Here is a 13,293-nt window from a genome sequence, read left to right on the forward strand (position 1 = left end):
TGCTGCCGTTGCCTCAGCAAATTGCCGGTTGTGGCATGATGTGGGCCGCGGCCGCACCCCAGCTTTCGTGGGTGTTTCGTGGCTTGTTTTCCAGGAGGAGATCAGCGAGATAGAGCAGCTGGGGCAGAGCAAGCCCATGACCCAAAACCGCTTGGATCCCGGTGCTTCCAGGCTCTCACCAACTGCCCCTGGCTGCTCCAGTTGCTTTCCCTGCAGTGCCTGCCCCCCTGGGTGCTCCATAGCATCCCTGCTCTTAGCCTTGGGGCTATACAGGTTTGGGGCGGTGCACAGCGTGTCCCCCATCTCTCAGCCGTTCTGGCAATCTTGGTCTTTGCTGTTAAGAAGGGGTCTCTGCTCGCACCACTGCCCTGGGAAGATACCCCCAGCTGGGAAACCTCAGCCCGCTGCAAGGCGTTGGAGCTCACGCTCATTTTCCACGTTTTTTTTGGATGAACTATTGTCTCTGGCATCCTGTTTGTCCCAGTGAGTTTCTGGGGCAGGGAAGAGGGTGTCTGGTTTTGGCAGCTGTGGCTGCTATGGGCAGCTGTAGCGTTGCAGGAATAGCAGGCAGGGGTGGTGCTGCCCGGCTGCCCTTCCCTTCTACCTGCCTGCCTCTGCTGCCAGGTCTGGCAGCAGCTGCCCATTGCTCTGTGGGCACCAGCATTGATTTGGGCAGGAAGCCCGCGCCGATCAATGCGGGAAGGTATAAATAACCTGCGCAGAGCTCACTGGTTTTAACACTGACCCCGCTCTGTGCTTATTTATTTAAGTAGTTTATGGAGTTCCCGTCGGTGATCTGGTGGTTGGTCACCCTGGGGAGGAGAGGACGGGATGGGGGCCTGATGCTGGCCCTGCTCTCGTGGCCATTCACAGCACCTTTCCGCCTCCACTCCTGCAGCTTTGCTGGGAGATCTTGACACGTTTTGTCAGGTAGCTTCAGAGCCACCAGCTGCATGGCACAGGTCCTCAGGCACTGGTGAGGTGTCTGGGATGAGTTGCAGCCTTTCCATCACCTCTGCTGGGGTAGTTACTGTCTCAAAAGGCATCAAATGTTGAGACCTCTGTTGCTTGGTCAAGCTCAGACTGGCTGGTGGGTACCCCCATGATTAGCTGTGGCGCTTGCGGGATGACCCACAGACAGCGTGGCTGCTTCAGGCTGACAAGCGACAGCCAGCCACAGGGCCCGTCCACAGCACGCCAGCTGCAGGCGGCTGCGAGCAGCTCAAGGGTGGCAGCTCTGTATCATGGGGAGCCCCATCCTGCTCCGAGCACCAGCACCCCAGGGGCACGGAGCCCCCGCTCTGGGCTCTCCCCCTCCCCATGGCTCTCGGCCGGCTGAGGTCGGGGGTGGGGGTTACCTCTCTCTGACACAGCCATTTGCACCTCCAGCAGCTCCCACTGCCATGGGCGAGGTGCAGCTGACCAGGAAAGCTTGCTGTTTTCAACCCGAAAACAGACCTGGGCGTAATGAGCAGGGCTATGCCAACTGGGCCGCTGCCGGAGCGTGAAATTAAAGACTTTTAATTAGCGAAGGGCTGGAGCAATGAAGAAAGTAAAGCATGGGGTTAGCAGGCGATGCCCTGGCTGCGCTCCCAGCCCTGCCACTGACTCACTGCAGGGCCTGAGGCGAAGCTCTGGGTTCGGCGTTGGCTCGGGCCTGTCTGCAAGGGGCTCTGGCGGCTTCATGGGGCCGGGGGCCTGCGCGGGGCAGGGTCTGGCTCAGCGTGATCATCCCGCGGGACAGAGGCCACGCAGGGCAGGCCCCGGGCAAGCAGGGCGAGGAGCCATGGCGCCGCTGCAGGCCCTGCTGCGCTGTGGCACCGGGGGGAGGCCCGAGGCCCTCGCTGCCCCTGGGTGGTGACACTCTGGGGACACGCGGGGCAGTGGCGGGGCCTGTGGGGCAATGGAGGCTCTGCCATGGCGGCCCAGGCCTCGCCCTGCGCTGGGGGCCCGGGGCGCCCGCTGCCATGGCAACAGCTGCAGGGCGAAGGGGCGGTACTTCTGCTTGGCGGGGATTGGTGTGCGCCGCTGCCAGTTAAGCACCCCGGACGGGCGGCTGGTCTCTGCGCGTTGTCTTATTGGCAGCTGCCGCTGTCGCTCGAAAGAGGTTCGGCGTTCCATTGGGTGGGCGCCTTGTCACTCAATCGCTGAGAGGGGCGGGTCGCGTTCCCCGGCTTCTCCTCTCCCATTGGCGTAGCGCGCGGCCGCTGGGCCAAGCACGGGGGCCAGCCGCGCTGTCTTCGCGCCGATTGGCCGGTCGGCCTGCCTATCCAGACGGCAACATAGGCGGGAGTAACGCCTTGCCGCCGCCTTCCATTGGGCCGCAGCTTTATCCCGCCTCCCCTTTCCCGGTGCTGATTGGCGGCGACGCCGCGCGAGGCGGGAGGGGGGGGGTGGTTGGCCAGGGCGGGGAGCGGGAGCGGGGCCGGCGGCGGCGGCGGGGCCGGCAGCGAGCGGCGGCGGCCGAGCGGGTAGCGGCGGGCGGGGGGGCCGGGACCGGGACCGCAACCGCGACCCGGGGTCTGGGGGGTGGGCAGGGGCCAGGCCGCGGGGCGGGGGGGGCCGGGCCGAGGGCCGCGGGGTGGGCGGCGCTGAGGGGCCGGCGCTGAGGGGCCGGCGAGGCCGCGCGGGGGGGCGGGTCACGAGGCGCGGGGGGGTCTTAAAGCGCCCGGGGTGGGGGCGGGAGGGGAGCACATGGCTGCGAGGGGACCCCCACGGAGGGGGGCGCGGGCAGCGCCGGGGCCTGGAGGCTCCTCCCGGGAGCCGCCCCGTTGGGCTGGGGCCGGTGCCCCGGGAAGGCCGGGGCGGGTGTGATCCGGGGAGCGCCCGACTGGGGGCTGTTCTGCTGCCGGTGGGGAAGCCCCTGCGGGATTTTGTAGAGCCGCTGGAGCCGGGCTGAGGAGGAGAGGGAGTCGGAGCTGGATTCCTTCAGAGAGAGGGGAAGTTGACGCACCAGCCTAAGAATAGCTCAGGGAGGGGAAGTACGGACAATATTGTCCCCAAAGGTAACCCCCACCGGGGGGGTGCTGTGCCCCCCATGTGTCAGGAACTTTGGAGCAACACCCACTCGGCTCCCCGCGCCCGGGGAAACCGCCGTGTCCCGGGGTAGCAGGTCCCGGGGTACAGGGCCATGTGCAATCCTTAGGGTGGTGCCTCGGCGGCGTGTTATCGCGTTTGCTCTCTTGCTTATATTTCAGCTGCTGATGAAATTAGAGCCAGAAGCGGAGGAGTCTTTGGACCTTCCCATGATTGGGACCTTTGACTCGTAAAAGCCGCCTTCAAGAAGCTTCACAGACCAGGAGAGGGGAAGAAGCAGCAGCCGGCTGTTGGAGGGAGCAGACCCCGTCCCAGAGCGTGGGGAACTGAAGGGGGGGGGGGGGGGGGCTGCGAGAGGAAGCCGCTGTATGTGGAGTTTGTGGACAGTAAGTCCCACGGATTTTTATGTAGCTGCATGGTCTGTGTTATAAAACTACTCTGAAGAAAAGGAAAGGGCAGGAGAGGGTGGAGGCTGTCTTCTGGGGAGAGAGTTTGTTGCTTCTCAAGATGTAAATCTTTAGTTACACTCTGCTGTTCGACCACTGAGCTCCAGAATTTTAAAAGGAGAACAAAGTAATCCTGAGGCCTGACTCTTGCAGGTTCTTTAAACTTTCATCCTGCTGTTTGGTGATAACCTGAACGTCGAAGTTGTTGCTTTATTTTGTTTGTTTGAAAGTGGGGCAGAGGAAAGACAAACCCAACCAACCTGTTGTGTGGAGAATTCACCTGACGCTGGTGTGTGGTGGTTTGTGGTTGTGTGTTTTTGTTGTGTTTTTTTTTTTTTTTTTTAGATTCCCAAACCCTCCACCTGTTTTCTTTTCTCCTCTGCCAGAAATGCTTTCTCTGAAGAAATACTTCACCGAAGGCCTCATCCAGTTCACCATTCTGCTCAGCTTGATCGGCGTTCGAGTGGACGTGGACACCTACCTGAACTCGCAGCTCCCCCCTCTCCGGGAGATCATTCTTGGCCAGAGCTCCGCTTACACACAGACCCAGTTTCATAACCTGCGTAACACCTTGGATGGATATGGCATCCACCCAAAAAGTGTAGACCTGGACTATTACTTCACTGCTCGTAGGCTGCTCAACCAGGTGAGGGCCCTGGACAGGTTTCAGGTGCCCACCACCGAAGTCAATGCCTGGTTGGTGCACAGAGACCCTGAAGGCTCCGTGTCCAGTAGCCAGCCCAGCACCGGCATCGCCCTAGAGAACGGCAGCGGTCTGCAGGATGGCAGCAGTCCTGACAATGGGGTGAGAGAGAGCGGAGCTGAGCAGGGTTTTGGGGAAGAACTGGAAGATTTGGGAGCGGTGGCTGCCCCGGTGAATGGAGACCTGACCAAAGAGGTAGGCAGGATTTTTCTTTTGCCTGTGGTGGGGGGGAAAGGGAGCCCTTGGGGAGGCCTCCCGCCCTCTGGTACCCATCCGAGTGAGCGGTACACTGTGTGTTGTGTGTGTTTAGCACTTGGGGAAAAGTGGATCCCTACTTGGGAATGGTGTAACATTGAGTTATGGTTCAGTTAGAGGGCTCCCATCATTATGTGCGGGTTTTTTTTTCCCCTTGTTTGTTTTATTCTTGGTCTGAAAGTAATAGCGAAAGGAGGGGGAAAGGGTTGAGGGGCAGCATTTCATCTCGTGCTTACAGCTTTGTGTTGTGAAACCGATAAAACGAGGCTGGGAAATAAACAGGGGCATTGGGTAACAGCCTCATCCCAGGTGTCGAGCGGGTGGTTGGGTTACTTGGCCCTGGAGTCCATCCAGTGGCAATGTTTATTGCTGGGTTTTCATCACAGGCGGGTGGGGAGAGGTGAACTGGAAAGTGGTTTATTTTTTTTTCTGTTTGAGCACAACCTTTCGGAGGCTGTGATGCAATGCCAGTCCCCGGGAGCTGCTGCTCTCTTTCCTTTTTGGCACCGCTGGCTTTGTCACGGCACGTTCAGCATCTCCCTGGCCAAGGTGCTGGGGGTTGTTGGTGCTGATTTGTGGTGTCGGGTCCTTCCAGCCTTGTTCTCGTGTCTCTTAAATTGTGTCTCGGGCGAGCTGCTGGGGCGTCTGGGCACGAGGAGAGCTGGGTTCGGCTTCTGACACCCCTGTCCCCTGTGGCGAGGGGTGGGCAGCTTTGCAGGCAGCTGTCGCGGATGCCTGGGGCTTTTGTCATGTGGCTTCGGCGCAGCAGCAGGCAGGGAATCGAGTGAGGAAAGGCGGTTGAGGAAAGGCGGTGTGAATGCGTGCACGCTGGAGAGACAAAGGTGACGATTGTTTTGGGTCTAGTACTGATGGATGAGCAGCAGGATGCTGCCGTAGGAAGCGTGGATGGTGCTGTGGCTGTGCCTGTGGGCAGCTTTTCCCTGTCCGTGGGGATCTCCTGGCTCCAGAGGCATTGGGGCTACGGGACTGAGGGTGAAAACCTTGTTTTGAGTTTGGAGCCGGCGACCTTGGAGGTGTCAACGAGCAGAACACAAGGTGGAATGTTCACACATGTAGTTTCCTCCCTGATAACTGAGAGAGGTAATTCCCCGTCTTGGGAACGGGGAAGAATTTGATGAAATGCCTCGTACAAGGTCACGCGCAGCCCAGGGAAGGCTTTGCTGTCCTTCCCCAAGCCTGATGCCCTTGGCTGAGGGTGTTGGGTCTGGGGAGCCTTTGGAGTGCAGTGTGGAGAAAGTGGGATCCCATTTTAGGGAGGAGTGCTGCAGGTTCGGGTGGCAAGAGGCCGGTAACACTGCTGTTACCCGGAGGCCTATTTTATTTCTGTCTTTAAAATACAGTCCTGCGTTAGATGCCACTGCTGTGAGCCGCCCCTGTGCAGCTGCAAACGCGTCCGGCTGGGATGGATCTCCCGGCCAGCCTGGGCGATGCCGGCTGGGAAGCATGCCGCTCCACGCTGCGGCTTCACTCCGGTCGCTCCTTCAGGGAAGGGTGGGGAGGTCTGGGTCTGCACCTTCCCTCATCCCGGGTGTTGAGGCATCCATGCACTTCCTCAGGTCTCCATTTTCCATCTTTTTTTTTTTTTTTTTTTTTTTTTTTTGGAAGGGAGGGGAGGGTGCTGGTGCACCTGCAAGGTGCACCGCGCTGCCGGGGGCATGGCACCCGGGCACCCAACGCCAGGAAATCCCGTCTGCCTCGCTGCCTCGCACACCCACATCACGTCACATCACATCGTCACATCACCTCTTCCCCCAGGGCCAGCAGGACTGCGCTTGCTGCTGGCCTGACGCTTCAAAGCACCGAGTTCTGTTTCAAAGCATTACCCCAGTGGGGTGGTTTTTGGTGGGGTTTTTTTTGGGGGGGACACACGCGGGTGTTGGTGTCTTTGTCTGGAACCTTGACTCCCTGGTAAGTGCTGAGCAGCCGCCCAGCCTTCCCAACTGGAATATGGGGTGAGCTCTGCAGCTCCCAGCAGCTGCTACCTCTGGAAGGCACCTGCAGGGCTCCATCCCCACCCCCCCACCCCCCTTCCCTTCGTTAGGTGGACGATGATGATATGCAGATGGCTATTGGGCTGGCGTTTAAAATTTTTCCATGATTTTTTTTTTTTTTTTTTCCCCCCCCTGGCACTTAAAATATTGCGACTCCCTGCGGGAGACCTTGTTTGGGCTGTTCATAATAATTTTAGGAGCTGGAGCTTGGGTGCGGCGCGGGGCTCTCGGGCTTTGCAGTGCCGGGGGGGGTTGGGGATCAGCCAAAAGGGGAAACTAAATTTTTTTTTTTTTAATTGTCATTATTTTAAAAAATATTTTAGAAAAGAGATTTGGTTTTTTTTGTATGGTGGGGGTGCCAACTCCTGGTTAGCCTGGAGCCAAAGCGGGTTTAACGTCCCTCTGCAGCATTGGGGGTGGGGAGGGCGGGAGGCACCGCTGCCCTGGGCCGTTTCCACAACAGGGGGATAAAAATACGCGGCCGTGGGACATGTGATGAGCTGCTGGTGCTCAGCGCCGGCCCCGCCTGGCCGAGCCCCCCCCGCCCCAGCCCCCCCGCAGCCGGGCGGGGATCTCCTTGCACTTGGCCTCGCCTCTCCAGCGGCCGCCGTTACCGTTGGGCCCCGGGGGGGCCGGGCCCCGTTGTGCGGGGGTGAGGAGCTGGGGAGGGGGTCTTTGCCTCCCCGGGTTGAGCCGCGGTGTGTGTGTGTGTGTGTGTGTCGCAGCTGCGGGCTGGGGTCTCCCGGGGCAGGGAGCCAAGGTGACCGGGGTGCCGCCGCCCGGTCAGCCCCCCCGCCTCCCCCTCACGGCGCAGGCGGCCGCCCCCCCGCCCCGGTGCGGACCCCGCGCGGTGCAGGGCGAGGCCGGGCCCGTGGTGGGTGGGGGTGGGGGGGGTGGGGAGGTGGCTCCCCTGCGCCAGGGCGGGGGAGCCCCGTGGCCGCTCATTGGTTCAACCCGCGGCCCCCGGTAGCAGCGATTGGTCAGGGCGGCGGCCCCCCAGTGGTGTGGATTGGTGTCGTCCGCCGCGCGGGGGCGGGAGCGAGGCAGCCGATTGGCGGCGGGCGGAGGCGGGCGTGGCCTGGCGGCGCCGCAGCCGGGAGGGGCGGGGCTTGGCGGCCGCCGCAGCCACGGTAACGGCGGGGGAGGGGCGGGCGGGGCGCGCCGCAGCCCGGCCCGGGCAGGGCGGCGGGAGCCGAGCCCAGGCGAGCCCGGCCCAGCCGCCCGGGGGGGGGGGGAACCGCAGCCGCCGCACGGGGGGGCGGGGGCGGCTCCTGGCCGCCGCAGCGGGGCCGCGGGCACCTGTGGCCGGTGGGGCGGAGCGGAGCGCGGCTCCCCCAGCCGCCCCGGCCGGCGATGCGTGCGCGGCGCCGCGCCCCGGCCAGCCCCCCCCCACGCCGCCACCGCCGCTCCTGCTGCTGCCGCCGCCGCCTCCCCCCCCAGCTGCCCCGGGGACCATGATCGGCGTGCGCCGCGGCCCGGGAGGCAGCTGGGGACATGAGAAAGGTACCGGGGCCGCTCCGGTGGCGGGAACGCTGCGGGCTGAGGGGGTACCGGGGGCGAGGGAGGGCTGCGGGAGCCCGGTAACGGCGGGGCCGGCGGCTCAAGTTGCATCAGGTGGGTGGAAATGCGGGGATTTTCCTGCCGGCGCACCCCACCCCTTATGCAAATGGCCGGGATGGCACCACGGGCTGATGCAAGGCGGCCGCGGCGCAGCCACCGCCGCGACGGGGGCCCGGGCGGCCCCAGCCGCCTCTCCCGGCGGCGGCCGGGCGGCCATGGGCGGCGGGGGGCGCAGGACCGGCCTCGCCCGCCATGCAGAGCGCGCAGGACCGCCGCCGGGGGCCCCGGGGGGCAGGATGGCCCCCGGGGGAGCGGACCGCGCAGAGGGGTGCCCAGCGGGTGGGCTGCGGGGGCCTTGGGAGGGGCCGGTGGGTGGGGACCCAGCCCGGGGCTGAAGGAAATCTGGTCTGTCTTTCAGGACATCGATTTGATTGACATCCTGTGGAGACAGGATATTGATCTCGGCGCTGGGCGAGAGATTTTTGACTACAGCCACCGTCAGAAAGAGAGCGAAGTGGACAAAGAGCTGAGCGATGGGAGGGAGCGCGGGGACAGCTGGAGGAGCGGAGGGAATGAGGTCTTGGATAGAAACCTACTAGTTGATGGAGAGACCGGGGAGAGTTTCCCTGCGCAGGTAACACCCCTGGGCCGACCGGGCTGGGGTCTGTGCCTGCAGTGATGCAGCGTGCCAGGGGGTCTGCGCTCCTGCCCAGGCGGAGGGGAGGTGAGGGGCCCTTGGGCTGGCCCGGTGGGGCGAGCGGCATCACGTGTGACTTTCAGCGGGCATCGGCTGAGCCGCAGGATAAGGCTTTGCCCAGGTGGACGAGAGGATTTGAGGCTGGGAAAAGCGCAGGCTGCCTGCCGGGCCGGGGAGCTGCAGCGAGGCGGGCAGGGTGATGGCCGTGTCACCGTCGGCAGGGCGCTAGGACGAGGGCGGCTGGTTCTTGCTGTGCCTTTAGGTTGTCTGGCAGAGGTGGTGGCGCGGGTAGGCGCAGAGTCCCCTCCAGCCTGTAGCCGAGTCCTTGCGCTGGCAGTAGGTGAGGCTCGCCAGGAGCAGAGGCAGCACGTTTTCTTTCCTCACTGCGCTTGGGGGCCGCTCTGATGCTCTCCGGAGCAGGAGGATGGAGTCTGCGAAGCACTGGGTGGGGCCTCTGGCTCTTTTTGGATGCGCTGTAATGAAGCCCTGCTGTAAGGAGCTTGTTTCTCATCACCACCTCCCTAATCCTGGGGCTACGATTGCTTGTGTTTTACATCAGGTGCCTGGTGCGGAGGATCAGACAGCCCTGTCCCTGGAGGAGTGCCTTAGGCTGCTGGAGGCCACCTTCCCTTTCGGGGAGAATTCGGAGGTGAGCAGAGAGGGCGAAGGTTTCTGCCTCTGGGTGGATCCAGAGGCGGCGGCTCTCCTTAGCTCGCTCGCTGGGGTTTCGGTCCCTCTTGTACCCCTAACCCAGACTGCAGAACCAGCAGTAAATTGGGTTAGCCTGCTTAAGGAGGCTCCAGGCATCGTGCCTGTGAAACTAGGAAGGGGGGTGGGGTGGTCACAATTAATTAAAGACTTCTGGCTTTGCTTCTGATTAGTTCATAGTGAACTGTGGAGGAATAACTGCAACCAGTTCGCTTTGAACAAAGGAGAGGCGATTGCCCAGGCGGAGGTGGAAGGGCATTCGGGATTGCTGCCTCCCTGGCCGCGGCTGATCAGCCGGGGACTGACTCTGCCTCACGTGGTTAGTTTCCAGCTGCGGATGTCTCCACCCTGAGCGAAGCCGTGCCCGGTGAGAGCAGGTCTGCGGGCATCCAGACCAGCCTGCTGTCTCCTCTCCTCACCGAGACCGAGTCGCCCTTCGATCTGGAGCAGCAGTGGCAGGACCTCATGTCTATCATGGAAATGCAGGTCAGCTTGAGGGGGGGTTGCGGCAAGGCGTTGGCCCCTCCAGGCGCGCGGTGCCACTCTGTTGAATTGAGGTTCCATGACTGTCCCAGGCACCCAGTTCCTGGGCGACCGTGGGTTGGGGTTGGTGGCAGCTGCTTTGGTTTTGTCCCAGCCTGCGCGGTGGCACCGTGCCGCCTCCGTGGCAGTCGCTGCTGCTGTCTTAACCCTCCCGCAGCCGGCGGGTGATGCCGGGCTGCCAGAGAGAGCTTCTTCCGTGGGATCTGGAAGCATTGCTCCGTCTCCTTTTGGCACACACCAGGAGTGAAGGCAAGGGCTCGAGCGCGGCTCGTTTACCGGGCTGTTTCGCGTCTCTTCCAGGCTATGGAAGTGAACAACACAACCGCTGAAACCCTCTATAACGGCACAAGCGGAGACCTGCTGACTTCTAACTACAGCCTCGCTCCGAACACTCCCATCAATCAGAATGTCAGCCTGCATCAGGCCTCTCTGGGTAGCTGCTCACAGGACTTCTCCCTCTTCAGCTCTGAAATTGAAAGCCCCTCCATGGCCGGCAGCTCAGCCCTGCTCCAGCTGGCGCCGGACAACTCCACCGGCCTCAACACCACCTTCGGCTCCACCAACCTGAGCGGCATCTTCTTCCCTCCGCAGCTGAACAGCACCGTCAACGAGACGGCTGGCCCCGAGCTGCCGGACCCGCTGGGAGGTCTGCTGGACGAAGCCATGCTCGATGAGATCAGCCTGATGGACTTGGCGATTGAAGAAGGTTTCAACCCAGTGCAGGCCTCGCAGCTGGAAGAGGAGTTTGATTCAGACTCGGGTCTTTCTCTGGATTCTGGCCACAGTCCGGCTTCTCTGAGCAGCTCAGAAGCCTCGTCCTCCTCCTCCTCCTCTTCTTCCTCCTCGTCGTCCTCCTCCTCCTCGTTTTCTGAGGAAGGAGCTGTCGGCTACAGCTCCGACTCCGAAAACGTGGACTTTGAAGAAGCGGAAGGGGCGGTTGGATACCAGCCAGAGTACAGCAAGTTCTGCCGCATGAGCTACCAGGACCCGTCGCAGCTCCATTACTTGCCTTACCTGGAGCACGTTGGCCACAACCACACCTACAACATGGCACCGGGGGCCCTGGATCCCGAGGAACCCAAACTGCCCAGCGCGGGGAAGAAGAGCAGCAAGGAGAAGCCCTCCGAGTTCCTGGATAAGCAGATGAGCAGGGACGAGCATCGAGCCAGAGCCATGAAGATCCCCTTCACCAACGACAAGATCATCAACCTGCCTGTGGAGGAGTTCAACGAGCTCCTGTCCAAGTACCAGCTCAGCGAGGCGCAGCTGAGCCTGATCCGCGACATCAGGAGGCGAGGCAAGAACAAGATGGCTGCCCAGAACTGCCGCAAGAGGAAGCTGGACACCATCCTCAACTTGGAACGGGACGTCGAGGACTTGCAACGGGACAAGTCCAAACTGCTCAGGGAGAAGGTGGAATTCCTCAAATCCATCCGCCAGATGAAGCAAAAGGTGCAGAACCTCTACCAGGAAGTGTTCGGCCGCCTGCGGGACGAGAACGGGCAGCCCTACTCCCCCAGCCAGTACGCCCTGCAGTACGCCAGCGACGGCAGCGTCATTTTGATACCTCGCGCTGTGGCTGACCAGCAGGCCCGGCGGCAGGAGCGCAAACAGAAGGACCGGAGGAAGTGACGGGACGGCGACGCGGGAGGAGTGGGACACTCGCTCAAGTGAGAACTGGAGAAGGGCTGAGCCTGGAAGTACTTAGAGGAACTTTCATGCCTTCTTATCCGATATATCTTCTCAAAAAAACGTGACTGCTGCCGGTCAGTGTGCGGGAGAGACTGCAGGACCTGCAGGCTGTGTTGAGGGCTCCCTGCGGGGAGGGACGGACCCGGCACTGGCGAGCCCGGCGCCTTCCACAACCTGGAATCCTTTTGAGCGCAGGAAACGAGCTGGCATCACTGGTGGTGAGATTGGCAGAGGTGGAAAAACTACTGTTAGGAACTGGCTTTAAATAAGAAAAGAGATTTAAGCAAACGAACTTAAAACAAGTTATAGGAGAGACATTTTTCTGAACTTCCAAAGTTCTGTGATTTCAGGTAGTTGGTTTTTTTTTCTTTTTTGTTTTTTTTTTTTTTTCTTTTTTGTTTGTTTTTTTTTCCCCCCACATCGGTGTGTGTGATTCAATCTGACTTAATTCCAGATTAACCAACATCCCTTCCTAGATCAGACCAGTGCACACATGGAAACACAAGTGGTGTGACTTCCATTAACCCTTTCCAGTCTGAGGAAGCTCAGAAGGGGCTCACGGGAGAACCGTTACTGTCCGTGTGGAGCTGTGACGCCTCGGTGGAGGGGCACGTGGAGCTTTAGGATTTTGGGGAGGGGGTGGGTGGGTGGAACTGGAGAGGGTTAACAGAACCAGTGCGATATGCGGCCCCCGCCACACTCAAGAGCATGTCACTGCCGCCGAGCCAGCGCCGTGCTGGGCCGCTGAGCCGGCACACGCAGCAGCCTGCATGCAAACGCTGTCTTCTCCCACTGACTGGCTGGGGAACTGCTTGGGGGAGGAAGGCGGGGAGGGTCGCTGGGGCCCCCCCCCGGTCAGCGCACAGCACAAGGGGAGCAGAGGGTTCCCACCCCAGGCCATGGGCTTGTCACTTATAGAAATTAGACAGCTGTTAGGATTCCTGTTTCTTAACCGCGCTTTGATTTTTAGGGCTTCAGCCCTGTTTTTCCCTATAGGGTCTAGAGTGCTTGTGTTGAGTAAAAGGGAGAAGCCCAAATGTTCAAAGCTGCTAAATGTTCTCTTTGCCATAAAGATTCAGTGTAACCGTGTGATCACATTATAGGATTCTCTTCTGTCCCTAGGTGTTGGTCTGACTTCCTTTGTTTTCAGGAGGGGGGTGGGGGTAGTGCCTTGATCACTGTCGGTCTCCGCCACGGAGACGATCCTAGAAGCTGTATTTACAATATAGCACAGCTGGGAGTGTACTGACTTTACCAGCAACTGAAAAAGCTTAAAAATGGCTTTTCCTAGCCAGTCCTGTGCATGTGATACGGGGTGAGGGTGGTGCGGTGGGAGGGAAGACTCGGGGTGGTAACTCGAGGGAAGGAAACCTGGTGATGCAAGAGGGAGGCCTAGAGCGGCGCTGCCCGGAGGGAAGGTGTTTGGCTGCGGGCGCGTTTTCCAGGTGATGGGGAAAGTGGTTGGATCTTGGAGCACGTGGCGGGGTGTTCGGTGCGTTCGCTGTGGCCCCAGACGGTGTGAGATGGACTCACCGAGACCCTGGCAGGCTCGCCCATCCCGGACTCCTGAGATTCAACGGCTTTACTTACGCATGAGACGAAGCACAAGTGGTGGAGATGTGGGTGTGGGGAGGTTGGAAG

The 13,293-nt window shown here is 61.2% G+C and overlaps 1 protein-coding gene across 6 annotated transcripts; it reads left to right on the forward strand.

The window, feature by feature from the left end:
- The first annotated feature begins 2,420 nt into the window (after positions 1-2,420).
- NFE2L1 (nuclear factor, erythroid 2 like 1) lies at positions 2,421-12,773 on the forward strand. Of its 6 annotated transcripts, none has more exons than XM_037410930.1 (7): positions 2,421-2,471; positions 3,198-3,422; positions 3,869-4,380; positions 8,431-8,646; positions 9,269-9,358; positions 9,742-9,903; positions 10,261-12,773. In XM_037410930.1, the coding sequence occupies exons 3-7, from the start codon at positions 3,871-3,873 to the stop codon at positions 11,590-11,592; spliced, it is 2,310 nt and encodes a 769-aa protein (XP_037266827.1). In that variant the 5' UTR covers positions 2,421-2,471; positions 3,198-3,422; positions 3,869-3,870; the 3' UTR covers positions 11,593-12,773. The 6 variants fall into 6 exon arrangements, with proteins under 6 accessions (XP_037266827.1, XP_037266830.1, XP_037266826.1 ...); XM_037410929.1 differs by lacking the exon at positions 2,421-2,471 and adding an exon at positions 3,636-3,771 and having other exon boundaries at positions 2,706-3,422; XM_037410931.1 differs by lacking the exon at positions 2,421-2,471 and adding an exon at positions 2,707-3,005.
- Positions 12,774-13,293: the final 520 nt, after the last annotated feature.

Source organism: Falco rusticolus, chromosome 18 (assembly GCF_015220075.1).
Source record: "Falco rusticolus isolate bFalRus1 chromosome 18, bFalRus1.pri, whole genome shotgun sequence".
NCBI lineage: Eukaryota > Metazoa > Chordata > Aves > Falconiformes > Falconidae > Falco > Falco rusticolus.

Bases quoted from the DNA above. Each gene is read 5' to 3' on its own strand.
- NFE2L1 (XM_037410930.1), top strand. From the start codon at position 3,871: ATGCTTTCTCTGAAGAAATACTTCACCGAAGGCCTCATCCAGTTCACC. The intron at 9,359-9,741 runs GTGAGCAGAGAG...TCACGTGGTTAG, and splicing joins CTTTCGGGGAGAATTCGGAG to TTTCCAGCTGCGGATGTCTC. The intron at 9,904-10,260 runs GTCAGCTTGAGG...CGTCTCTTCCAG, and splicing joins TGTCTATCATGGAAATGCAG to GCTATGGAAGTGAACAACAC.